The 27,035-nt window shown below is 44.3% G+C and overlaps 1 protein-coding gene across 3 annotated transcripts; it reads right to left on the reverse strand.

The window, feature by feature from the left end:
- Positions 1-903: 903 nt before the first annotated feature.
- LOC144949107 (uncharacterized) lies at positions 904-26,767 on the reverse strand. Of its 3 annotated transcripts, XM_078878951.1 has the most exons (11): positions 26,518-26,767; positions 24,209-24,241; positions 14,469-14,492; positions 12,982-13,145; positions 11,366-11,514; positions 10,091-10,182; positions 9,381-9,515; positions 8,728-8,832; positions 7,552-7,773; positions 5,837-6,019; positions 904-4,034 (listed from the first exon to the last, which is right to left on the reverse strand). In XM_078878951.1, exons 1-11 carry the CDS (start codon positions 26,552-26,554, stop codon positions 2,965-2,967), a joined length of 2,214 nt encoding a protein of 737 aa, XP_078735077.1. In that variant the 5' UTR covers positions 26,555-26,767; the 3' UTR covers positions 904-2,964. The 3 variants fall into 3 exon arrangements, with proteins under 3 accessions (XP_078735077.1, XP_078735080.1, XP_078735081.1); XM_078878954.1 differs by lacking the exon at positions 24,209-24,241; XM_078878955.1 differs by lacking the exons at positions 14,469-14,492; positions 24,209-24,241.
- Between the last annotated feature and the right edge of the window lie 268 nt (positions 26,768-27,035).

Raw genomic sequence — 27,035 nt, forward strand, 5'->3', positions numbered from 1 at the left:
GTGAATCGGCTTTGCAAAAACAAATGCCAACGTTAAATCCTGCGACATCCACTTTAATTGTATCGCAGAAGTTAACAGAGGCCCATTGTGTGCCATGCAATAATAGCACCAGCAACAGACTTGGTGAGTTAGCGAGCATTTTCTCCAGCCAAGTATCACTATCATGAGTTTAAAAATTACAGTTGAGAGTTTAGCTCACAACACATTATCACTTCAGGGTTGATAAAAAAAAATCATACCTGTCAACCCACACGGTTTACCCGTATTCTTGTACAGGGAAATGGAGTTCAGGTCCTTACGGCGTACAGCCGTTTCAATACGGGCAAACTAAATTCGATGTGTTTGTGTATCTCCCTTATGATGGGACTTTGTAGGATTAACGGTGAAATTCATACGGGCACGGTGTGACCAATAAGGCCTGAATTGGTCTGTAATAAGGCAGGCACTGATAAGGGGTTGACAGGTATGTAAAATAAGAACTGGTTTGTGGGACGCTGACAGTCTTCTTAAGTAAACACCGAGGAATGTGGAATTTCAACCACGTGACACCGGGCAGCCAAATGAGAAGAGTCTTGCCCTGGTGGACCATTTGCGTGCTTGTGTAGAAATCGGAGTAATGTAGCATGAAAACTGGCCTCGAAAGAAATAAATTAAACAGCCGCAAGAAGTTTTGCAACCATTGCTACGCTCGACTGCCTGCAATGCTTCGATGATATAGTCTAGCACTACATTCGAGTAACATGCAACATTGACGAAATATCAACCGTGTACGATTGATTCAGGTTTTAGCACGAGTCTTGCCATGTATGCCCACGTCTCTGAGAGGAGAAACCGGTTTCAATTCCCGTAACAATTTTTTTTCAATGCGCTAAAAATGCCCCCCCTCCCCCCCATGCTTATACAGCATCGATAATAAAAATGTACGTTGCAACTCGTGGTCTGTCGATTTATTTTGTTTTAGTTTGCCAACATGTACACGTTCAGCGTTTTCACACGCCACGTGCATGCGATTACCAGCGCTTTTCCTGTTGTTTAGAATCTTACAGCCGTGTTTTTAAGTTGATGGCTTATTTAATCGGCATGCTCCGAATTCTTTAGATTGTTTTGCAAGAGTGTTGAACACCACTGACCATCATCGCCAACCACCACAGCCCACAATTAAGACACATGGCGATAGTATTTACACTCGCATCGTGTATACGGAACTTAGTGCCTTAAAAACACCGGTCAGCCATGCAGCGGAATTCCTAAAAACTAATGTCAAAACATAGTAAAGCAAAGGATTTCACAAAATGGGATTAATTTTAAACATAGTATTCTTTACTTACGGGACGGTGCTTGAAAAACCTGGCTGGTTAGTGCTGCATGGCTATGTTTACAGTTCCCATTAAACAAAATAATTTGCAAATACAAATTCTGGTGGGGGGGGGGGGTCAACTAGGCTCATTATCCACCCCTCGGAGGTCGAACAAATGTTGTTAAATCTGGGCTGGATTTCCCAGCTCCACCCTCAATGTACGTGTTAGATTTGAAGAGAAAAGCAGTCCGGGTTGATGATTGATTCCAGAACTTGCTGGTACAGTTCAGCCCACTCAATAAGTTCTCAATAGGTGGCCTCCTTATCAGTCTATTATCACTATTACCATGGTTACAATTCCTGTGATCTTCACTCATTAAATTTCTCCACTCAATATGCTCCACAGATGCTTGTGGGAGCTTCAATTCAATTCCGTTCCTGAAGAAGTTCCTCGTACTTGGAGAGACACGTCGGACATCGTGACGAGCAACAACACAGCACAACGTGAATACACATCGGAGAGAGCTGGTGAAAAAATGCACTCAAGTCTTCCCCCAACTGGGTTTTTGAAAGTTAAACTTTTAGATTTTCAGTCTCAAACTCTATCCAGTCTTGCCCATAGGTACGATTTGAAGGGATAATTCATTATCCTCAGGTGTGATAGCTCACAAGAAGTCAAAGGATTTGAGGACCTTTGTGTTTGCCTATACATCAGCAGAGGGCAGCAAACGACAATTATGCTCAGTATAGCTCAGCATGTAAGTATAACAGTCTTTATACCAGAACAGTGGAAGGAGTAGTCTCCCTCTATCAAGAGACTTCAACTTAACTTCCCTACGATGCCTTTCAACTGCAAGATTCCCACACTTTATCCTACCACAAGGGAACCTACGATGATGATCCGGGCATGGATACTCTAAACGTTAGTGGCGGCGGGTCCTCAGAGGCACCAGTGGATGAATAAAACCTACGGCCACTATCATTGTAGCGCAGCGCATACTACGGCAGCCCGAAAATACATCAGAACAACACGCCATGAATATTCGCGACTGTACAACAGCGAGGCAAAACTCCGGGGATGACACACACACACACACACCTCTGTAACCCAGAACTTCGTGGAGGTGGAGTTGTTGGGACTATGTAGAAATCATCACACGACCGTCAGCTGATCAGGATATTGCAATACCACAAAGCGAGTTTGTAGTTTCTTAAAAGTGTGCATTTTTTGTATCTTTAAGCATGCACTAAAAAAGTAAATGGCCAAACATATGAAGGCATGACACTTTTTAAAAGTCCTGAGATTCATTGATAATTCCCAAATAAATCAATGTATCTTGCTTCTAAATAAAACTGGCCATGTCGTGGGTGCTCATCTCCGTTTCAGTCACGAGCCAGTTTTCTGAGCCCAGTGGTGCAAAGTCGATTCCCATGCCCGGTGTGCGTTTTAATCCGACAAGATGACCACCATCAAATTCCTAATGAGCAAGCCAAACAGGTAAAAAAAAGAAATCAGCCGAGTCGACGCCGAATCATATTTTCTCAAACTCGTGACTCTTCCAACTTGCGAATCTGACCACAGCCACCAACACCCCAGGCTGTTTTCCTATAAATAAAGGTCGTTTACCGCCATCGATAATCAACCATTCACGGGCGGCGCCATTTCCCTACAAGAATCCGTCAGCGCTGCCCACGTTGTTGGTCATGTCCATGGTCACCGTCTCAAGCAGCCGGTTGAGCTCGGCGCTGTCGAGCCGCTCCAGGCTCTCCATGCGCATATCGTCGGGAAACGACAAGTAGCCGAGTCCCAGGCCGGAGACAGTTTGCCCTGCCGGGTACGCGGCTCCCGGCGCCTGCAGGGACTGATCGGGCGCAGGCGATTGCGAATGTAATTGTGACTGCGCGTTCACTGCACCGCCGGACCAAGCCGGCATTTCCCGCCCGTCGGACCCATTCGTCGCAAAGTTCGCCTGGGCGGCACCGGTTGCCGCGGCCGTTTCCGGGGCAGTGGCGCCATCGTGCTGATGACGCATGGAGTCTCGGATGATGTTGAGCACGTCGGAGATTTGCTGCTGCGACAGCTGGCTCACCGACGTCGTCTGGTCTGGGTCGGGTGTGCCGGTGGCGGTTGTGGCGGCGGCGGTGGTCGTGGCGGAGGCGGCGGCGCTGGTGAGCGGCACGTGCTGCGCGGGCAGCGTTGGCGAGGCCGGTGTGGCGAATATCACCAAGTCTTCATTGGGCACGAACGGGTACATGTCGTTGCCGAGGAATTCAAACTCGCTGAAGCTCATGGCCGTCAGGCTGTCGATGCCGCCCCCTGTCGCGGCAGGCATGTCGAATGACGTCAGGGGAGTGTGGTTCTCGGCAGCCCTCAATTGCGCCGCTGCCGACGCTGCCGCCGATGGCCGAACAGGGTTCAGCTCGGTGACGTTGAGGCCCTGCATGTCACTGGCGAGCGCGCTCTGCGAGTAGTGGCCGCCGCCTGCGCCAAGCACGAGCACGGAGCCGACGCTGGGGCTGGCGCTCACAGCCACAGAGCTGTGGCGCGCCGTGTGACCGGGCGACGGCGCCTTTGATGTTGCCGCGGGTAGCAGCAGCGACGAAGGCAGAGTGGGATGGACGGATGACGCGACGGTAACGCCGCTCAGGGAGGGCTGTGCGTCGTAGCCGGCGGAGGCTGGCGGTGTGCGTGGGGAGGAGACGAAGCCAGCACCCCGCATGAAGGAGGCTTCTTGGGCTGAGACAACAGAGTTCCAGGATACGCCGATTTGTAAGATCACACTTTCACTTTGATAAGCGTCTCCTCAATCACATAGGCACTGGGGCAGCACTCGGTGGCAACGGAGGCCCTGAGCCGGTGGTGAAAACTCTGCAAGACGACTGCCGCGGACTTTACAGAAAGCGGAAATGTTAATTTATTAACAAATATGATTCACCCAGGCGGGACAATGGTCTTTTTTAAACCCTAAATTAACTGCGCTCTACCCAGTGGCAGCCGACTGGAGTAACTAGGCCTGAATGCAAGGGAAATTCCACGGTTTTGGGCGTGGGTATTAATTAGTACGATTACAAAGTAGCTTTTATCCTTGAGCAGACTAATTTTTAATTAATTAATTTTCAAATAATTTATCCGCCATTCTTGATAAGCGCTCATAAAATATGATGGCGTCCGACATACTTAGTGACTTATTCATCCACACTGGGATGGTAATGGTGCATTTTAATTTATGTATTAAACCATTCAAGTATTTCATATAGAAGGCATATTTTCTAAAACTAGACAATTACCTTCAAAATTAAACTGCATAACTATAATTTGTATGGTCAATTGTTTGCTGAAAAAGTTGCCTAATTTGAAATAACAGCTAATTACAATAACTTTTTTTTCATGTACTTTCAGTAAAAAATATGCCAATATTTCCATTACCAATCTAGTGGTAAAAAAAAAAAATCGGTCCATTATGAGCATTTCATCAAGATGGGAAAAATGTCCCTTAACCTTCAAGGCTTCCAAAATCCAAAAGCAATTTCCTTACAGCTCAGTAAGATTTGGAATGCTACCACACAAGCACCACAAGAAGCCGCACTTATCTAAGTTACACATCATCTACAGCCAGTGACAATTTCAACCGATTGCTAAACGGCAGTCCACAGGTTTCAAGCGACGCACACAGCCCATAGAGATACCAAGGCTGTTGGAACAAGTAACGTTTGCAAGCAAAGTTCAAGGTCGACACGGCACGCAAGAGGGTGTGTGCGAGGGTGGTGTTGCCAGCTTTGCGCTCTGCCACCTTCATCTCCCCAGTGCTAATATTTACACATAACACACCAGGTACTTATTAGTTCAGATTTTTGCCGCTGACATCATTCACGTTCTTGTGATCGTAGCGCGGCGCACAAACTACTCCTCCCCACACTACTTAAGATATAAAACGTTTTCCCGTATAGCCTTTAATAGAATGTTGGCGAGAGTGCTGTTAGCGAGCACCTATTTAGGACGGCGCGGCACACGATGGGGCGAGTAGTTAGCACCATGCCAGGCTGCGTTTGTCTCCCCAGTGCTGATATTTACACGTCACACCAGCGGGGACGACCTAGGGGAACCCAGGACTGGGTTCAGATAATCATCACTGGTGTTGGCTGTGAGCGGGAATCGAATTCGGGTGACCGGGTTTGTAGCACAGCGTACGAACCACTACACTGCCACTCCAGTGATGGTCATCTTCTGTGGGGGTGTAAGCCATGAACATTCTTCAACTCCTATTGATGAGGCGAGGAATGGCACAAAGACAAAGATCCCTCGTATAGCCCTAAAAGATTGTTGGGGCAAATGCTGTTAGCGAGCAACTATGAAGGCCAGCACAGCACAGGGGGGGATGGGTGGCCACTAGGCAGCCTTTGTCTGCCTAGTGGCAATGTTTACACATTTACCAGGTAATTTCACAGATACATATACATGCGCACACAAACCCGACAGCCTAGCGCTCCCTTCACACTGCGGTGTTGGTGGTAGTGGAAGAACTTTGTGTCAAGCCGTACTTTTATCTTGAATCTTCTGGCGGAGAAGATCCTTGGATTTCTGCGAACTGGTCGTGCTCACGGCCACCTTCCTCTCCGCAATATTCCCAGACGGAGTCCCGAGCCCGGTGATGTTGGTGCTTTCCAGGAATTTGTCAAACGAATCGGCCTTTCGCTTGCGCTTCTCCTGCAGCTTGTGGGGATCTGACAGAAATGTGATAACAAAAACATGACGTGATACACACAAGTCAGAAGCAGCCAGATCAGTAAAAGTGGCATATACTCATTGCCCGAGCACTGAGTCGGCACCGCTGAGATACTTGAGTTTGAATCCATGTTTCAGCCATGTGTGAATGGGGTTAAAGGCCTCAGTTGGAGCACAAATGCATGGAACCAAAAATCTACGGATTCAAATTTGGGTTTTAACTTACATTGCCACACATCTCTTGTGAGGACTACAAATATATGATTCATTGCCTTGCAATGGAACATATAAAAAGGTCAGTTTAACACGTAGGCTTTCGCGACCAATATCATCCATAATGGAGTTTTTTTTGGGTTAGATCGCGTAAATATATAAATGTGTTGTTTAAACCCGCCACCACCCGACACAGCCAACTTGTAAGGGTTGTCACGTAAACAGAACGTGGCCAATTCGTCACTGGTACAGCACACCGGTGTGTTGGAGAGCCACGATTGTAAATGTTGCGACACAAAAGATACTAATTTTAAGGCTTAATCGACCGGGGTGATGCAAGGAAAAGTTTAGATGATCACCACCGATGTGAGCCATGACCGGGAATAAAACCTAAGCACACGGCGTGAAACACCACTTCCCCACGTACACATACACACAAGCACACACACAAATCTTCCCGTTGCGTCTATTCCCAAGTCCCCGTAAACTTTGCTCATGTCAAGAAACGTAAATCGACTCTCCTCTTACTTTTTCAATTTTATATATTTATTTTATTTTATACCTACGTGACTTTACCGACATAACTAAAGAGTATGGATCATTGCAGTCACGAAAACTTCAGATCTAGATTTCTCCTCTATTACACCTTGAATAGCGATGTATTTTGCTGGCCGCTTGGTGATTCTGGGCCTGTGCTCACCAACCACAATGTTTGTCCATCCCCCGCACCTCCGATTAGTACCGTTGTCTAAGTATGGTGCCTAAGAAATTCAACATGAAGTAGATCATCAATTAACCGGCGGCTTCGGCGGGGGGGGGGGGCGGATTTTCAAAAACACCGGATAATCACGAATCATTATTTAAAATAGCTTATTTTTGCACATTCTTGTACGACGTGTTTTAGGTGTTATGTTTTTCGTGTTTTAAATTTGTTTACTACGTGAATTTGGCATAAACATACAAAGACAAAATTTATATCCTACTTTAAACAGTTACCGTATTTACTACACCGTACTTACCACTCCAATCTTGAAGACTCTGCATGGGATGAATATACGTGCAGTATTGTCATTGTTTAAGTTGTATGTAGTGTATAATGGACTGTATCAAATATTTAACTCCGAAATCAAGTATAGCTACTTTTTTTTGTCACACACATCATGCCGATCGCCAGTCTGGTTACAGCCTTTGAAGCGGTTTTGTAGGTTTCACCAGGACCACCGGATAATGTTGGAAGAAGCCGGATAATCGATGATCTTGCATGTGACCATGAAAAAAAACGCGCCATCCCAAAATGCGTCAGATCGGCAGGACGCACCGGGGTCGACTGGGATGTAGCGGAACTCGATCGGCTCGCTGGCTTCTCCATCCGACGGCCGTCGCAGCTGCATGCGCACGTTGGCGGGACGCGTGATGCCCGGATCGCGATACGCCGGTGTGCGGAACACGATGGCCACCTGCCGGTGGACATCGGCCTGCGAGAAGCTGCCGCGTGACTCCCAGCTGCCATCCGGCTCAAAGAAGCGCACCTCAATGTCTTCTGCTCATTGCACGCGGAAACACACAAGCAACAAAAAGCTCATCTTCTTGGTTTTTTCGGTAAAATCACGTAGAAGGGAAGTAATAAAATAATAAAAATAAAACATTTATTTTATGTTTTATTTTAATTACTTTATTACTTCCCTTCTACGTGACTTTACTGAAAGAACCAAGAAGATGAATCCCTGCAGTCACGAAAGCTTTAAATCGAAACAAAAAGCTCAATTACGTTCTCAGTAAAGACTGCTTTTTTGATGGTCGGTGTTGCTGTCCACTGGACTTCATGATTCTTAACATTAAGAGTGATTTGCCAAATGTTAAGAATGATCAAGTCCAGTGAATGGCGACACCGACGGTCAAGATGCAAAGACAAGTGAAAAGTGTTGTTCTGCATGATACGATTCCTAAATCAGCTCCACTGCATATGGAAATCCCATTTTGAAACTTCTTGCTACTAGCAACACAAATGATAAGCACTACTAATAACACCATTGGTAGGAACAACAATTTTCTTATAGCAACACCACATTCCTGCGGAGGGAGCTGGTAGGAACGTTGGGTTGCTCGGTCAATGGCCAGGGTCAACGGCGGCGTGGTGTATTCCGCAAATATGCCCGACTGTGAGGGCGGGCACAAGCCGGCGTGAGTAGGTTAAACGTTGAGTTTTATAAGGGCACCACGGGGTGACCAGCCCCTCCAACCCAGCCCCACCCCCCACCCAGCCCCACCCCCCACCCAGCCCCACCCTCGCCACCCAGCCCCTCCCCGCCCCTCCCCACCCAGCCCCTCCCCACCCAGCCCCTCCCTGCACGACGGACACAATAATCCCCTGTGGGCTGGTGTAACCAGGAGGTTCCTACCAGTATTAATTATATTTATATGACAGATGTGATCTTTGAACCACATCAAAAACGAGGCTGGTGGGGGGGGCGGGAGGGAGTACATCCAAACTGACCTTTCTGAACTTTGTCGCACAAAAGGAAAACCTCATCCCCACCACGTGCACTGCCAGCATTCAAGTTGACACGGCAGATTTTCAACTCCGAAACGTTCGGTGCCTCTGCAGGAAAAGAAGTTAGGAAAAATAATGCCGAGTTAATGGCGTCTGTAACACGTAAAAAAAAAGCGCACGTCTTTTATCACTAAGAAAGCAGGTGACTGGCGTATTAATGTTTGGGTAACCATTGATAAAATATGGCCGGTTGTCTTTCAGGCAAGTTATTCTTCATAACACAACGTTAAATTAAAGTTTTACCCATATTGGATCTCTGCAGGCATTTTCATGTCCTCACGTTACACTGAGCTAATGCATTAAAAGCAGTGGTTTGATATGGGGGGCCCCGCAAAATCAAGACCCACCAGTCCCAGTGCCTCTCCCCATGTTACGCAGGCCACAATACAGAGGCATTTTTTTCACGTCGTGAACGAGTGCCTTTTGTCGCCGAAAAACGTGGTGCCGACGTTCCCCGGAAACACATTTTAAAATTTCTCCTGCACGGTGGTATCCACACCTATTATAGGCGGGATGCAACCCACGCTCTGAGTGCGAACCGCTGTGTTGACGCCTTCAATCTTAGGTGCGGAAAGAGCTAAAGAGAGGCGGCTTACTCTTGTCTCTGATCTCCTGGGAGACGATGGGTGGCAGGGCAATGACGCGACCACGCTCGTGGATGAATGCCTCGAAGCAGAGCCGCACCACGTTCATGTCGATCTCCTCTGTAGCCAGGGCCTGCTCCTCTGGCACTGCGGCCAGCAGACAAGGTACGTATATATGTATGCAGAACTTCTTTCGCACCGTACGTCGCCAACCGTGCCAACTCGGGAGGCGCGGCTTGTGAGGACAACAAACTAAACATGAAAAGCAGTTTTAAAGAGATGAGTTTTTAATCTAGATTGAAAAGTGCACAGCAAAAGCGGATTCCTAATATCGGTAGAAAGAGCGTTCCAGACGGCCACGAAAGCGCATCTGAAAGCACACGATGCAGTGACCAGCCTTTGTTCGAAGGCAAGCCAAAAGCCGCTGCTGTGAGGATAACCAAAGTTCGCGTGATGGTTTATGCTCCTTGACGAGATAAGCAAGGTATGTTGGTTCCTTATGGCAAGCACTTTGTGTGGAATGAGTGCGACCTTAAGCAATAGTTTGGCAACCAGAAGCCAATGCAGCTCGGTGAGCACTGAACGGCCATGTACAAGGTACGGAGGCAATGACCCATCACACACGTGCTCGCACCCATCTGCTTTGTTTGTTGTTGTTGTAATTGTATAGTTGTAAAGCATAATAGATCGCTGGAAAGCGGGTGTACAGGATCATGCGTTACCTTTGTAAGGGTTCACGTTCTTCTGGATCCTTAGCTTCAGGGCATCTGCAACCTCTTTCTTCTTCACGCACTGAATGCCCAGATTTTGGAACCTAGAACAGAGTTTTTGGGAACACCGTTAAGAAAACTAGGCAACAGGACATTATTATTGATATGAAAACTATGCACACAGAGCGTTGTTTTGAGAACAAATTGTAACCCACACCTCCGATTATCACGGTTGGCTACGTACGGTGTGAAAGCAGTTAGAAATACATACCTAAACATTTATATGAAATTCAAAGTGTCTAATTGCTTTAACGAGCTATCACACTGAGGCAGTGGTATAAATTCGATGTTCTTTTCAGGAGGGTTCTGCAAAGCTTTCACGGACGGTGGGACGTTGATTGCCATGTTATATTCCAATTGATTAGTTTGTGGGCCATAATTGAAACTTGGCAAATTTGGACCGTGATGCCAGCGCAAACTGGCCTGCTCTGTCCACTGCGAATCATGTGGCGTGTATTTTGAAAGTTAATACACCCGCAAGCAATAACAAGGGTGGCCGCTGGAATCGAATTGTGAACCTCTACACACGCGGCGAATGGAGCGCGCTTACGGCTAGGCCGCGTCACCTCCAAAACTCTGGGCGGTGTAAACTTTCCACGAAGCGGTACTCGTGTTATTGATTCGGGAGGGATGATAAGCAGATTCAACTCCTTACTAGGCAGTATGCTGATATATTTATTTATTGTTTTCCTGGCAAAGCCCCTCTTGAGTCTCAAGACCATGCCAATTTTTGTTTTTTACGTGGTTTATCCTATTGTGCTGTGCCATTTTGTGTCTGGTGTGTAATGTGATGTGCGTAACCTCGTGTATGCAATGTGATCTTTTGAGTGCCATGTGTGGTGTGTCCTGTGAGTGTGGAGCATTGTATTGTGTGGCATTTCATGTGTCAAGTGCTGTGTGTGGTGTATTGTGTGCAGCACGTCATATGACGTGTGCTGGGTGCACTGTTAAGTGTACAGTGTTTTGTGTGGCGAGTTAAGATGCTGTGTGCAGCATCGTCTGTGTTGTGCACTGTGTTTTGTGTGCTGCATTGTGCAGTGTGCGATCTATTGAGGGTAGTGTGTTGTATCCAGTACAGTGTGTGGCACGATGTGTGTCCGTGACGCGTGCCTAGTGCCGCGTTTGGCGTGTGGCGTGTTTGTACAGTGCGGCGTTTTTGTGTATCGGGTCCAGCGTGTGTGGTATGCAATGTTCCGCGCGTTTTGAGTGCAGTGCACCAGTACTGACTGCACGATGGTGACCCCCGAGGAGACGTCCACCTCGCACACACCATCCGAGCAGTCCTTCCCTACCAGGCTGTGCGGGTGAGGCCGGTGCGGGTCATTCTTGCTCACGAGCGACACGCGCACCTTGGCCGGCCCAGTGCAGTTCACCAGCTGCGGCGATAAGTCGTTCGGTCAACTCAATACTCAATAACTTAGCCTCGTGGACAAACACAAATCTCAAACTCAACACGCACATGGCAGATCGTGAGGCTGTCAACGTTAGGAATGTAACGAATCGTCCCCCCGCCCCCCCCGTATCAAGATCCACATTCAAGTCAACCGCGCTTTCTAGTTTCCGCTACGCACTCAAAACTGACCTATTTTCCCTAACTCACCCCATGACCCCTTAATCTCTCCCTTATAACTGCCACCACCGTTACTTTCCCTCTTCATAATTTCATTATAGGGCTATCGCTCATTCCTCATTCATTCAATCCATTCGTCATCATTTACTGCCATCAATTTCGCTTTCATCGAATTCACGCATCACAGATTTCCCCCATTGCTTCCCCTCATCTATTTCATTCACCTCATCTCCACCATTACATTCATCTGTACGATTGTTAGTTTGTATAAAGCGCCTTAGATAAGGCGCTATATAAATTATTTCAAGATAATGGAAGTTTACATGCCGGGCGCTGTACTAACACTTCACTTTGAAGTGCAAAATCATGATGGCGTACTGCTGTGATGTAGCGCCACCTGAGAGTTCGTCATCAACACAGCACGTTTCCGTGGTCGGACGTCATCTGGTATCGTGTCTTCATTACAGCGCATTCGTGGAGCAAGGCATGAAATCACGACAGTGCTGTTTGTTTGTGGCAAGGCCCTCCGCTCACTTGACAGCGCGTCGTCGCGAGAGCGCGTGTTGGCGTGATGGGGAATTATCTGGCGGTGTCAAAACGGCACATTGGCCCGTTCATAGCGGCGGTAGGGCTTCATTTGGGAGGGTGTTCTTGTGGTAGGGTGCCACCTAAGAAGGTATCATCATCTTCATGTCATGCTTGCATTTTATTTTGCGCATGGTTGCAATTTGCTTTGCTCAGTCGGTGTTAGCCGCTGAGGGCCTGACAGGGTTTCTGTTTACATTCCTGTTGCTGTATGCTCCCCGTACCCTTCCCGTTCCGTTGTAATGTGCACTGACGCTTATTTTAGCGAGGGCGATATTGGCACGTAAAATAAAAATTGATTGATGAAAGAAAATAAGAATAGGCTTTAACAATTCTAGCAATAAAGCAGGTATTAATATGTTCAAACACCAAATTGATACCTATTGCAAGGCATCAAGTCTGCATTAACCACGCATATGTGTGTCAAAACATGCCAGCAAAAATGCTCTGATAATATTGTGATCCTGGTAAATCAGGTCTCACATATGACTGATACCTGCACATACCTATGTTATGCCATCATCCGACAGTTCATCATCAAGACAATATGTTGTTTATGTATGTTGACGTCTGATGGTTCGTTGGGTGCCTCACCGTTTGAGGGTTCGTCAGGTGTCTCACCTTAATGGTTCTCACCTTAATCGTTCGTCAGGTGTCTCACCATCTGATGGTTCGTCGTGTGTCTCACCTTGACGGCCGGGTAGGTCTTGTTGCTGTCCGTGCTTCGATCTCCCAGGATGCTGCCTGCACAGCGGCCTTCGCACTCGTAGCGGAAGCGCATGCCGCGCGACTTGGGCTGCTCGTACACCTCCAGCTGTGGCGGCTTCATAGCCAGCATGTTCTCCAGGGCACCTGTGCGCACAGCCCAGACAAAGAGAGCAGAGTCGAACAGGCACGTTTGGGGAAGAATGACAGGGTCGTCTTGTGTTTGAAGAAGATGGAACGTCCAGAGGATAAGTGACTTTGGGTCCAAATATCTCGGTCCACATTAGCCAAATTCGAAAAAATGTATTAACTTGTCTGAATTAAGATGCACTTGTTATAACTTAGTAAAATTATTAAACTTCAGTGTAATGAGGAATTAATAAATTGGTAATGGATATATAAATATATAGCCACTGTAAAAAGAGTTCACCGATTTGTTGACTTGATAATATTTGTGTGAGTGTGGCAAATTTTGATAGCTAATCATGGACTGCATTTTGGCTGCTTTCGTTGAAAAAATTAAGGAAATTATTAAATTAACTCTCCAGATTATGAAGTGAAAATTTCCACAGGTTTTCAGTGACGAATCTAAGACCATAACTAAAATAAAACAAGCCGACTACATTGGCACTAATTTAGGCATAGAGGAAGGAGAGTTGGTGTTAGCGAGGAGCTTAACAGGAGGGAGGCAGGCACCAGTAAATTAATTCCAGACATTCATTACAGCAATCCTAAGCCTCGTACATGCTGCATGGAAGTAAATTAATCTGGTCAGGTGGCAAAGTGGTTTAAAGCACAGCTTGCAATCGGAAAAGCTCAACAGTTCAAATTGGGAGTTGACTCAACCCATCGAAGCTCATGGATTGAAAATAAATTTTGGGCAATCAACAATCATTGCGATAAGGATATAACCCCCCCCCCCCCCCGCTTTAGAAATGTGTAATTTCCACCACTGCCCCAAGCTAGGTTTAGTGGGAAACCGATTGCACTTTGACTTTTTTTTTTCACATTCAATACAATTAGCTTAAAAGATCGAGGGCAAAAGAAGACTGCTCGCGACGTCTACAAGTATTTATCACCTCAGCCTACTCCATGGTGAGATGCAATGCCCTCGGGTGTTCATTCGTTACCACTCCGTAAATTGATGAAGCTAATTACCGAAGGTGTGACCACCCACAGGAAATATTTAACATACTCAAGGTAAGAACAACACGTGGAACAATTCAGCACTGCCATATATTGTGTCTAAATGCCATCGGTAAACCAAACGGCACGAGCGAGTGTAGAGGAACGCTTTAATAAATGTGCCGATTTTACGTTAAATGAGATGGAAAAATGAATGACGTTAAATTTCACCTCCAATCACTGCATGGGAGTGCTGCGATAACAACTTTATCTCAGTGAATGAGAAAACTAGTGCGGTGTTATGAATCGATGAAATAAAGTGATGTAAAACAACACAAACCCTACCAGGATCAATGCTCGGAAAAAGCCCTGCAAGAGCAAAAATTGCACAACATTAGCAATGAAAACACTTTCATTTTTAAGTAAATAAGCTTTATTTATCCAGGCTACAGCAATTCACAATCATTACCGCTTTTGTCGAAATAGATAAAAAAAAACACATTTACATAATGTACCCTTGCCTTAGGAATGTGGAAATTTCATTCTTAGGCTCAGAACTGCCAACAGATATGAGCACTGCCAAGCGATCATTTAAAGAGGGAGACAAATTCAACTTTTGATTAAAACCCTTTCACGTTGCAGTTTTTCTTCCGAATCCATTCCAATGACGTACATGTACATCATCAAAACGAAACCGAAAGAAAAACTAAAATAAAATAATGTTATTGGCAATGCGGGAGAGGGCATGTTGCACAGTTTGACGCCAGATATCATAGAGTGCTATGCCTCCAAGTAAAATCAACGAGGAGCCGCTTGTGCGTTCAGATTCATAGGGGAACGGGACCCCTCACACTGCAACTTGCAGACACGTCTCGGAACAGGAAAGGGTTAATGTACACGTACTTTACAGCGTAGCACAGTGGTAACACTTGTGCCTCACAGCCAGAAGGAATCGGGTGAGATTCGTGACTGGGGTGCCTTTCTGAGTGGAGTTTGTATGTTCTCCCCCTGTTCTGGGTTCTCCGGTTTTCACCCATAGCTAACAATAATTATTTAGAATGTCATTGGCATTGGGTCACACATCCCAGTGCTGAAAAATACCTGCATACGACTCAATTGGAGTTAAGCATAGCAACAGTGCCCCTGACTGTGAACTTGGCAGGACCCTCATTAAAGGCTGTATAGAGACTCAGAGGCTTTTCCCAGATAAACAAGCAAAACGATAAGTCATTTTTGACAGTGCGGTGTAATGCTATGCCAAATACACAATAATTATCCCCGAAGTCACCCAGCCACATATTTTGACAGGAAACTTCGTGGTTCTGTAGATTAGGGGATGTGCCAAATATATCTGATAAACATTTTTTTATAAATACGTGGTAAACCCGGAACATAGGCAAATACCAACTAACGATTCAGAATTCGTTACTGGATTACAGCATAAATACTACGTCAATTCGAGCGACGCCCACATTATGTAATCCAAAAAACAAATGAATCATATTGGTTGTTTTAACACGTAGGCTTTCGCGACCAATATTATTCATAATCAACGTTTTTGGGTTTAGATCGCGTTATTTATAAATGTGTCGTAACCCTCCACCACCCGACACGGCCAATCAGTAAAAAAGTGTCACGTTGACAAAAGACAAACAGTTCACTGCTTTAGCCCACTGGTGTGTTGAGGTGTGAAACCACGACATTAACAATTTGAGTACGACGTTTCGCTGGTAATTGCATCCAGCATCATCGGGCAATTCGCCAGAATGGCTAAAGCAGTGAACTATTTGTCTTTTGTCAACGTGACACTTTTTTCCTGATTGGCCGTGTCGGGTGGTGGAGGGTTACGACACATTTATAAATAACGCGATCTAAACCCAAAAACGTTGATTATGAACATATTGGTTGTGTGAAAGCACCAATGTTAAAAAGTAAACTGAAACAAACAAAAAGTCAGTTACTGTCGCGAAATGTGCAATGCATGGGAGAACCGATTTCATACTTGGACATATAAAAAAGAACAAGTGAATTGTGTCAAGGTCAATGGAACGGTTAGATGCAATGTGCGCATATTATGATCAGTTATTCTATTTGTTTCTAAGAACTTTTTAAATGTTTGTTTCACCTTTTACAGCCTGTTGTCAATACCAAGTTACATAATGCACCCCCCCACTACTATCTGACTTGCTTGTCAAGTACAACACTTTTGCAAGGCAACACATTGCATCTCTTCTTGACTTAAAGCTTTCGTGACTGCAGGAATTCATATTATTTGGGTCTTTCGGTGAAGTTACATAGATAGGTTCAAAGAAAATAATAAAAACTACGACGTTTCGATCGCAACACAAGCGGTCGTCATCAGGAAAAGGGGGTTAGCCTCTCAAGGCAAACTGTTTATAAAGGTTTAAAATGGGCGTAGCCCAAGTGTCAGCAGCATGGGCGGGGTAGCTAATGTTAATGTAAGGAATTAAAAACGGTGTGCCCCAGCATGTGGGGCGGTGCTGGAAGGTGATGTAGGGCGGTGTAAGAGGTGATGGTAGTCGTGGGCAATGATGGTGCTGGTGGTGGGTTTCCACCAATTAAAAGGGCTGTCAGGTAATCATTGCACCTAGCTTTACACACACACACTGGTGACGGTGGAGGTTGCTGCGAGAGGTGATGGTAGTCGTGGGCAGTGATGGACCTTGTGTTGCGATCGAAACGTCGTAGTTTTTTGTTATTTTCTTTGAATCTATCTACTTTGCACAAGCTATAAAACGCCGGAAGCACGGTATACTGTAGCCACATCAGCACGCGAGTTAACAATTATCTTAAACCTAAGTGAGGGCTTCAAATTATTATTTAACAAAGGTAGCAGACCTGTAGAAGTCTTTATATAGTTACGAGGATTTTTTGGTTTTAGCTGTAAGTCACTGTAAAACGTTAGAAAGTAGGCTATTGCATCAATAAACAAGGAGCTCGTAATCGCTATTATGCAATATATGTTGTTACGTAGGCACGACTCAGCAGTGGCTGTTGTCCGAGTCACCTGGCCACCTTTAGTGACTACTTTGAAATCCATCTTTACAACAATTTGCGTCATATGGCAATGCCACTTCAGAAAATTCTGCAACTTGAATTTCAAAAATTGATTATTTTCATCTCTGTTTTTACCATCATCATTTGTAGTTTTTTTCCTCTCTCTCGTTGGTAGTTTTATTCACTCCATAAGCCTAAATATTCCATTAGTATATCACTGAACATTGGTATTAGAATATTAACATATCATTTGTCCAAATGTTCCCTTGCGATTCAATGAATTGTCACAATTTAGAATAGCGATTCGACTCGGTAATCATATTTATAACATTGTTGTGAATATAACATTCTGCAGTGGCTGGAGGGGTCATCGGAATCCATTACATACAGCATATATACAAAGTAGAAAAATATTATTTCTTACACTTGACTCCATGCATGTATCGTGAGCTTGAGAATCGTATTAAGATATCTGAATCGTAACACCCCTACAGGTTAAGTGCTGAGCATACTGAACACTAGCCAAACACTCACTCACAAATGCTATACACGACCACGGCTAAAATCAACACACCTAAACTCACAGCTCGGCTGATTCGTGCACAAAAAACAAAAAGGCACCCACAAGCAGATGACAACACTGATACGCAAACACCCACGCAATAAAGCCCAAGCACAATTCATGTACAGTAGATACCACAGTATAGATGACAAATTATCCACAATACAACACATCTCATTAGATCTTAGAAGCTAAGCAGGATGGAGCTTGCATTGTTTAAATAGGTGACCCACCATGTATAGCAAATGTTAAGCGGACGTGGGGCTGTCGTTAAAATCAGACAGCAGTCAAGCAAAATCCATCGTTGTACTCTATTTATATGTTCCCAAATCTATGCTCCAAGCCTTCAGCAACCCGTCATGACTAGGATGAAGTATAGACAGATAACCATCATAACCTGCAAGGTACAGGGAGGCCCTCATCCAGTGGTGTATGGCCAAAGGCTGAATACTAGGTGGCACTGATTACAGCACTCAACTAACAATCTGAATAAAGTTTGTTTTATTGTTAGATCACCTAAGTATAAAATGCGTGGCTAAACCGCCACCACCTGCACAGACAATTAGTAAGGTTCCTCACGTAAACAAAACGTGGCAATTAGTTACTTCTTCAGCACACCGGTGTGTTGGGAGAGTAAATCCACAACATTCAATTTGAGTACGACATTTAGCTGGTAACTACATCCAGCATCATCGGGCGATTTTGCTAGAATTCTCCAACACACCTGTGGGCTGAAGTAGTAACTAGTTGGCACGTTTCGTTTACGTGACACACCTTACTAATTGGCTATGTCGGGTGGTGGCGGCTTTAACGACACATTTATACTTACACAATCTAAACCAAAAAAACCTTGATTATGAATAATATTGGTCGCCAAAGCCTACGTGTCAAACTAACAATATGAAGGCTGCAATTGCTAAAATCACTACGACTGTGTGGGATAGTGCACATAAGCTGTCTTTCTATGGAGACAGCTCATGTGCACTATCACAGCGGTCTTGTCTGGAAAAAAACTGAGACCCACGCTGAACTTCAGCTTCTGGCCTTTGAATCCATGTCCATGCAGAGGATGCCATATGTGTTATTGCAGCACAGGAAAGAAATTTGTAAGTTTGGAATAGAATGCGGCAAACACAGTGCTGTAGATGTAATCTGGAAGAAGAGGCTGTGACAGACGGGGCACGTGTGCAGGATGGAGGAGTCTGTGGGTTACCAATACAAGCAGAAAAAGTGGCACCCAGAGGTCGGTGAATCCAACTTAAGATAGTAGGATACTGGTACGAATTGGTGGTCAAGTAATTTGGCAAAAGCAGGGTGTGATGGCATTACTTGATCTAGATTACTTAAACGCGACACACACCAGCAAGGATACAGGCACGACATTTGCTAGGCTTCTGTTAAATCTACAGCCAAACCGGCTAAGATATTTGACAACAAAAAGATGGAATCTTGCAGAGCTGGTTTTTTTTGCAAGCACGCAAATGCTGTGCATGGATACACTAAAAAAGCTTGCATGCGCACATATTGCTGGAAACATTTATAGATAACTTTAAAAACATAATATACCGTGTAATTACAGCACACACCAATAGGTTTACGGAGGGCGGGGGAAGGGGCTAAAGTCCCAGGGATATATTCTACGTAGTGTAGGTACCCTTATTCAATAACGACAAAGAATAGCCCCTGTTGTGGGGTCTTCTTTGCTGTGCAAGGCACACAGAAAATTTCCCCTTTTGCCCCCCCCTTCCCCTGGGAGGCCCTGACTATACACAGTACCTGAATATACAACTTAATTTTTATGCAAAATCATGCATTTTTCTTGCTTTTATCATTCCATGCAAATCATGCCATCAGTCATGTAAAAATTTTTATATTTGGAACTCTCGATTTAAAGCTTTCGTGACTGCAGGGATTCATCTTCTTGGTTCTTTCGGTAAAGTCACGTAGAAGGGAAATAATAAAATAATAATAATAATAAAACATAATAAAATAATTATATACCGAAAGAACCAAGAAGATTTGGAACTCTCTTAAGTGTACCATCGACCACCTAGTCTGAAAAAGTGCCATATGAGATCACAGAACCACTTAAAAATTCCCTTTAAATGTCTCATTATTCATACTAGGATCACGCTTTCAAGAGGCCTGCAAATACATTGTGGCATGCCAATAAACTAAGTGAAAAGAAACTCAATGTAAAGTTTGTCGATGCAGTCATTGGTGACAGGGCTGAGACCACCAGCTCCATTCCCTTGAGAATCCGTGTAATTATGCATGGATTTTCAGATAATTTCCAGGATCTTTGTGATGTCGGCAAAAATTCCAATATTTGTCCATCATGCTAATGATTACCGTTGTGGTTCCACAAACTAATATGGGAAGAAAATGCATAGAATTTGCATAACTAAAAACGATTTCTACATACAACGATGAAAACGTGTTTTAAACATGTAATTTTATGGAATTTGTACTGCTTGTACTGTGGAATGACCACTATTATTCGCATATTATGCTGAAAACCCTTGTTCAAAATTTTAAACCTTGTAAAACTGACAAAATATGGAATACAATAAAAAACCAAGTCAAAATGGGTTGGGATCGATGTTACCATTATCATCTCTCATCACCGCATCACGCTGGGCAGGCAATGCAGATCACAAACGGTCCGTTTTGCACTTTGTTGAGAGAAGCAAAGACTTTTGGCTAGAACCCACAACAATAACAATCAAATAGCACACTGCAATGCTTATGTTTTGGCATTGCTTTGCCGTGCTTTGCAGTGTTTCGCATGTGGTTAGGAAGCAAAAGTGCCAGCAAGATATTTTAAACGGTTACACACTTGCTAGTCATCAATGCCTCATTGTCCAGAATAAGTCACCCGATAAAGTGTTTACTTATCCGATGGAAAACATGCGACGTGTAAGTATTGTGATGCATTAGCATGAATAAGCAACAGCACTCCATCAAGGCCGCTTAGATTTTTGATAAAACGATACGTGCTGACGAAAAATGTGTTTAATGAGAGGACTATGAGGGCTTATTTTGTTCCCGTCAAAAAACATTTGGCAAAAACGGAATTCGAAAGGTCTTTCTTTGCTGAGACAGTGCCCTTGCCTTCTCATTAAGAGGTTTATCTCATAGTTCGATACTGTAATTTGTCCACCAGTACACAGTACTGTTTACCAACATCTGCTTGTACTTGAGGACTACAAATTGCAGTGAAGCGTTCCACCCTTCTTAGACCCATCATAAAACCAAATTTCATTGTATTTTATGTATAAATCTATTGATGTATTTTATAATCGTTTACAGAATCGTTTAGAGATTACAAAGGTCATTAAATAATCGCTCCAGTTACATTTTTATCACAATCTAAGCGATTGGCATTCCATGAAGTTCAAACTACGCGGCGCGTTCGAATGCGATTGTTAAGTGAAAACCCGTAACATTGCACTGGGCTCAAAGTGAAATTCATACTGTTCGCAATCATGGCACCAAATACTGACATAAAAATAATTATTCCAGGCATTCTCAATCGACCAATGGATGAAGGCCTACCAAAACCATGTTGCTCATGGGGTATTTTATTTTCCATACTTTACCATGCTGGTTGGCATGGGTTGAAGGGAGGGCAGGACCAGTTCTGACATCACTTGCCACTGATGCTAGTCGTGCCACGGAATCAAACTCATGTCTCCAGGTTTACAGTGTGACGTGCTAACCACTGTACCACCGCTCCACGAACTGATATAAAATGTCTTCCACACTGTCCCTTTCATCACATGAGGTAAGTTACCACTGAAAGTAAAGCTTGAAGACAACACTGTTATTGTTATGGGAGGTATTATTTTTTTAAGTGGTAATTATTGTTATGGCCTATGTGGGATGGTAGACCCAGTTGACCATTACATTGAATTTAAATACACGCCTTCTGATAGCAAATTGTATATGGTACTCTAACCAGTGCCACCTGGCAGCTTGTAAAATTAAAGTACGTTGGAATCAACTAGTACAAAAGCTATTAGTTGAGGTAATGACCAAGAAACATGACATAAAACAATTTTACTACAAATATATAAAGCGCGTGCAATCGTGCAATGTACTTTTTAAAGTGAATACATTAACTTGCATTGAATCAAATGTGTTATATTGTAGCCGGCTTATCTCTCGTGCTCTTTAACCTTGGCAAATTCAACAGTTTACAAGTAACCTTTGTATCTTAAAGCCACCAATGCAGAACACGTGTTAGCGTGCATCTGTATTTACCTGCCGAATTCAAATACAGGACTCACATCGATCATGTGTTGTAAATGTAGAGTCCTTTTGTCAATCCGCAGGTGGATGCGGGCCTCCCCACAAGGTGCAGTTGGTGAGGGTGTTTTGACCATACTTCAACCACGCTCATCAGTGCGGTTTGGTGAAGGCAGAGAGCATAATTGTTGGATCAAAGTATAATACCCCGCGTTACGATGGTCCGACTTACGATATTTCGATCTTACGATGGCGATACGACAAAATTGTAAAAGGTTTTAAATTTCGCGCGGCAGGCAAACGCAGCAACGTACGAATCTTGGCGAGTACAGTACAATGATACGTTACGATACGTTCAATGCATGTATGATACGTAGCTTTAGCGATTTCATGTTAGGGTTACCACGATACGATACGTTCAATGCATGTTAAAACTTTTTTAGAGCAGATAGAATTGTTTCCTGAAAAAATGTATATTAAATTGCAGTTCATATAGGTAGGCTAAGAATTTACCTTGTTTTTTTTACTTTACATTTCACTGTGCAATACAGTATTGTAATTAATAAATACGTACAGTATATAGTTTATACAGTAAGGTACTGTAAATAGCTGTTTTGCTAAATTATCACCATTCTTTAAGACTCCTGGGTAGGCTAGGCCATCTTCGACTTACGATATTTTGACTTACGATGGGGTCGTCGTAACGCATCTTCATCGTAAGTAGAGGACTACCTGTACCTTGATTGATGTTTCTGCAGTATCCTCTGCTGACAACAGATCCAAAGCAGCCTACAACAATCACTGTATTATGCACAACGGTTGCCTATGCACCTTCCAAGCTCACTCCTGCATAATTTCTGAGATCTCGATTAGAGCTAGCACATTCTGGGTGACTTGGTAATCGGCAAGCATAATCGTGCACAGATTTACTACATCACCATGGAGTCTAGATAGAGGCACATCGGCAATCATCAAGATTGTACTGCAGGGCTGTGACGTGGGCTTGAAAATGTTAAGACCCGTGAGCGAATAACTCCTCGTGTGTATGGAGTTTGCTCCGGCGATTCCCTTACACGTGCAGTCAATATGAATGGATTTATAAATGTGTCGTAACCCTCCACCACCCGACACGGCCAAACAGTAAAAAATGTGTCACGTTTTTCAAAGGACAAAATAATTCACTTCTTTAGCCGACCGGGGTGCTGAAGAGAGAATCAAGAGCATTTTAAAATAAAAAATTTGGGCCAAAAAACCTATATTATGAAAAATATTGGTCGCGAAAGCCTACGTTAAATTGAATATGGATGCAATTGGTCAAATCAGACCTGGGGTTAATTATAATTACCATCACAACGGTATTGTTAGCTGAGATTGCAATTATGGTACATTGCCATTAATTCAAAATTAGTGAACCCAGGTATGTGGCAAATATCCCAAAGTAGGCCCTCCTGAAACAGTCTTGGTGCAGCTAATCTGGCTGTGACGGTCCCACCTGATGACGGAGACTTGTGTTGCCTCCGAAACGTCGTGATTTTTGTTTTATTTTATTTTCATTAATTTTGATGTTTTACCTACGTGACTTTACCGAAAAAACCTAAGAATAGAATAGTCTTGGGACAAGGTGGCGCCTTGCTGGATATTACTTTATACACACACACATACTTTTAAACTATTAATACACTATTTGCAGTATTGTACTTGTAACGACAGAGGTTAAGCGTTTCGAATTTCCATTTTAAACTTGCAGGTCTGAATGACTGTGCAATGAATGTATCGCAAATGCTTCATTATCGAGACAATTTAACACAAGTGTAGATTGTACAGTGCATTTAAGCCTCATGATATTTCGCACACACATTATTGTAACAATGCACCATCATGGGTCACATTTAAAAATACAAAGTTTTAACTGCAACATTCAGTCCACAGCCTATGCTCCTTAATGACAAACAGGTCATCATAACACTGTATTCGGCGTGGTGCGCGGTGAATTATAACACTATACTGTACTATGAACTCAAGATAACCTGAGTTCGACTCGCGGTTGCAGCTAACCTTAGCGGCGATAACTAAACCACGACCGGCCGCTCTCTCCCTTCACCAATCCACACTGACTAACCACGGCATGGGAGGACCTTCATCCCAACAGCGAACCGACAAGGGGCAGTAACATCAATACAGGATTATTACAAGCAATGTGTCCAAAATAGCCCAATCTCGTATGTGCACCCTGAAGGAAATATTACATGCATACCGTGTTGAGTAGAGCTTCGGATGACAATAAGGTCTATATTTAGCGATCCCACGACGCGTGTGCATTGAGAGCCGGCGATCAGGTTCCCGAGTGCAATGGAACGAGCCACACACACACACGGCACAGAACTTGTGCTGTAAGCCTGTAACGTAATTAGTGGCGATGCTGTCATGTACTGCAATGTAACTGAAGCAGCACCAGCGGCATCGCGGTGGGTGACACTTCGCAAATGAGTCACCCACGATGTGTGTCGAGCCCAACAAACAGAAGCAACACCGCCTTGGTGTGTTAAGACAATTCAAAAGTCCATCGAGGTCGTGCGTGAACCAAACGTCTCTGTGAATGTCTTTGTGCCAAGCATTGTTTGGCCAAGGCTCAATGTACCACAATTGTACATCTGCAGCCATTTGTAAAGCCACTGCTGAATGAGGGGCCTGCCCAAGCCGTGTGGCGGGGTTATTTTGCCATACTTTCACCGTGCTGGTCAAGGTGGGGCAGCAGATATAAGTGCATGACAGCAATTGCTTTGGATGGGCTGTCTTCTGTTGTTAACCACACAGAGACTACAACGCCTTCTTGGTTCTTTCGGTAAAGTCGCAATAATAAAATAATAAAAATAAAATATGTTTTATTTTTTTTATTTTATTATTTCCCTTCTACGTGACTTTACCGAAAGAACCATGAAGATGAATCCCTGCAGTCACGAAAGCTTTAAATCGAAACTACAACGCCTGTTATGCATGGATAATTACGGGCGGTTTTGGTCATAACGCGTTCAATACATTACACAATCCATATTACTATCGAGTTTCGTGTGAAACGTTAGTGCACACATATCCTATTCATAACAGCATGCATGAAGGAAATAACTTAACCAAGTGAAAGTCGGCACACGTCTCCCTGATTGACATTATCGGTGGCCATGACAACATCGTTGGGTAATTCCAGATTTTGATGACCAGAGCCAATCCTGCCAATAGGGACAGGCAAATATTGACAACTAAAAGTTGTATAACTAACACACACTAACACACACACTGCAACTGATAATTGCATCTCGCAAACGAGCTTTGTGGTTAGCCAAACAGCGGTGGTGGAAATTCCACGTCCCTAGTGCCCCCCGTGTCCCTGGACACAACTGGATTTCCACAAAGTGGGAACATCGTAGTAGCTTCGTAAATATTTACACCATTGGAACCTCATTTGCCAGTAAAAAATATGATAATAGTTTTTTTACCCTTTTATCTGGCAACAAAACTGACATCTTTTTTACAAGAAGTCATGTTTGCAAAGACCACAATACCTACAGTCAATGCAAAAAAAAACATAACTCTGATAATGTATGCACTGTCCTTGAAGTTGATTGGTCCACACCCGAAACAGCATTTCCTTACCAATTATCATATTATCTTAAACCAATTATCATATTTTTCTACTGGCAAATGAGGTTCCAATGGTGTAAATGCTTACACCGAGCTCTCCTACTCTGATGGTGCATTGTCTTTGAGTTGTGCGCTTTTTGGCGTCATCTGGTCCAACACCATGTGAGACTAGGCTCTAAGGAAAGCTGTCTCGGGTGTGGACCAATCAACTTCAAGGACAGTGCATACATGATCAGAGTTATGTTTTTTGTTTGCATTACGACTGCAGGTATTGTGGTCTATGCAAACATGACTCCTTGTAAAAAAAAAGGTGTCAGTTTTGTTGCCAGATAAAAGGGTAAAAAAAACAATTATCAGCTTCGTAAATGACTGCACTTTCTGAAACTCTAAAGCCCAAATATGCTATGTGCTAGTTGAAATTGTACGTTCTCCTATGAAGGATCCCTGGCTCACCAGAAGATGATCCACTATAAACTTTCCACTGTGTGATCATCTGCTTTACAGCGTGACACAACAAAAAGACACCCTTAGGTCTCACAGTACATTTGTGGACATTCAACATTTCTCTGGCCAGTTCAGGTCTAACCAGTAAGCTTTCCTGTATATTTGTTGATTAGGTCACTCGGTCAAATACACTGCGCGGTGTATAATGTAACTTACAACACGTCTGACACTACGTGTATAAGTTACAGTACAACAATGGTTGAAATTCCACATTACCATAGCGGTTGCCAGTATCACCATCAGCGATCAAACCGCGACTGACTTTGCATCAAACGTTTGGGCTACTCAATGTCATCGACCGCTGCAGTAAGTCCCCACGACGATCTGCGCGGCGGCTATTTAACAAAACACGGCAATTAAAAAGATATACAACTTAAACAATCGACGTCTTACGGCACGTAAACAACAGCAATCCGTACTCACCGCCAGGCCCAACCATCCGAATCGCAAACTTATCCATGTGCGCGCGTGTAAGGCGGAGGCGGTGGGAAAACAATCCAAGCTAACGACGCCGCTACCTCACGAACATTAACCTCCGGCAGAAGTAGAAAAACAAACAAATGTACTCCAAATAATTAAGAGATTAATAAAACCAAAGTAAACACGGAGGTCGTCACAACCCCCACGCAACGAAAAAAAAATTCCCCCCCTCCTCCTCCTCCTCACTCTGCCGCGACGCGGATGTGGACAGGCCGCGGCGCGCGTTTGCATTTCGCAGCGCGGATAAGCGCGCCTCGCGACGCTACCGCCGCGCGCGGTTGGTTGCGGGGGCCGCGACCACGTGGTTGGGCGGCAGCGAATCGCGGGCGGCGCGACTCATGCGTCGCGTCACTATCCGAACTGGGAGATTGGAGAGAGGGGTGGGGAGGGGGTGGGGAGGGGGTTGGAAGGGGGGGGGGTGATTCACCGCCATCCGTTGTGAGTCGCGGTATTCCTCCGCG

This window comes from Lampetra fluviatilis, chromosome 52, assembly GCF_964198595.1.
Source record: "Lampetra fluviatilis chromosome 52, kcLamFluv1.1, whole genome shotgun sequence".
In the NCBI taxonomy this organism is placed as follows: domain Eukaryota; kingdom Metazoa; phylum Chordata; class Hyperoartia; order Petromyzontiformes; family Petromyzontidae; genus Lampetra; species Lampetra fluviatilis.

Excerpts from the sequence above, each read along its gene's own strand:
- LOC144949107 (XM_078878951.1), bottom strand. The coding sequence starts at position 26,554 with ATGGATAAGTTTGCGATTCGGATGGTTGGGCCTGGCG. Across the intron at positions 8,833-9,380 it reads CCAGGAGATCAGAGACAAGA|AGGCACCGAACGTTTCGGAG; the intron begins GTAAGCCGCCTC and ends CTTTTCCTGCAG. Across the intron at positions 4,035-5,836 it reads CCAGAAGATTCAAGATAAAA|CCCAAGAAGCCTCCTTCATG; the intron begins GTACGGCTTGAC and ends CTGTTGTCTCAG.